At 50.1% G+C, this 1,071-nt stretch overlaps 1 protein-coding gene across 2 annotated transcripts in view; it reads right to left on the reverse strand.

The window, feature by feature from the left end:
- Positions 1 to 439: 439 nt before the first annotated feature.
- KLK6 (kallikrein-related peptidase 6) overlaps positions 440 to 1,071 on the reverse strand; it is a 7,883-nt gene continuing 7,251 nt past the window's right edge. For both annotated transcript variants that reach the window (XM_008581590.1, XM_008581589.1), the window contains exon 7: positions 440 to 732. In XM_008581590.1, the coding sequence (XP_008579812.1) occupies positions 580 to 732 (153 nt within the window). In that variant the 3' untranslated portion in view covers positions 440 to 579. The remainder of the gene's footprint in view (positions 733 to 1,071) is intronic.

Raw genomic sequence — 1,071 nt, forward strand, 5'->3', positions numbered from 1 at the left:
AGGTAAAAGTAGGATAAAGGGAAAAATTGCCACTGATGATAAGATTCACTCTCTACCGAGGACGTGGTGGGCCAGGCAGTGTTCTGTGTATTTCACGTGTTTGAAACCTTGGATCCTCCCAACAGCCACTGCTGTATGAGGAATGTACTATTAGTATCTTAATTTTATAGATGAGAAGATCTGCACAGTGAAAGAGGGTACTTCCCACGGTACACGGATAGCGAGTGGCAGAGCTGGGACCCCAGCATGCAGGTTTTGCTAGACTAGCGACCACCCTTTTGTGGGAAGGAATCAAACCCGTGGAATAATCAGGGAGGGAGATAGGCTTAGAAGGGTTTTTCCTGTATTTTCTTAGTGGTGGAAGTGAGATCTCAGCCTGTGTCTTAACTCGCCCCCCGTGATACAGCGATGGGGCTGGGGTGGAATCAGGGAGAATCTGTGCTCTCACGTCACTGTCTTTATTAAGCATCGAGGGTCAGATCTGCAGAGGTGAGAGGGAAGGCGAGGTCTTGTGAGAGATGTTCTGGAACCAGCCAGTTAGGGTGTAGGTCAAGAGTGGTCGGGTGGCACACGTCAGGGTTACTTAGTTTGAATGGTTCTTCGGATCCAATTGACATATCTGCAGACATCGGTGTAGACTCCCGGCTTCTCCTTTGATCCGCAGGGAACATTACCCCATGATACGAGGCCTCGGAGGCGATCTCCACATACTAGCGGACCCCCTGAATCACCCTGTGGGAAAGAGGGAGACAGTCAGGTACAGAAACCCAGAAAGAGAGAGATAGAGACAGAGACATGCAGAGAGGGAAAGACAGAGATACTCAGAGATGAAGTGAAAGACTCAGCGGCGGAGACAAACAGACAAGCAGTAAGACGCACACAGCTACTGGACATAGATGGAGAAATACCAAAGGGAACTCCAAGAGGTGGAGAAACAGAGATGGGAACACCAAGACCCGGAGAGGCAGAGAGAGAGAGAGAGAGAGAGGGAGAGAAGAGAGAGAGAGAGAGAGAGAGAGAGAGAGAGAGAGAAGAGAGAGAGAGAGAGAGAGAGGGGAGAGAGAGGGGGAG

This window comes from Galeopterus variegatus, unplaced genomic scaffold (genome assembly GCF_000696425.1).
Source record: "Galeopterus variegatus unplaced genomic scaffold, G_variegatus-3.0.2 Scaffold2402, whole genome shotgun sequence".
In the NCBI taxonomy this organism is placed as follows: Eukaryota; Metazoa; Chordata; class Mammalia; order Dermoptera; family Cynocephalidae; genus Galeopterus; species Galeopterus variegatus.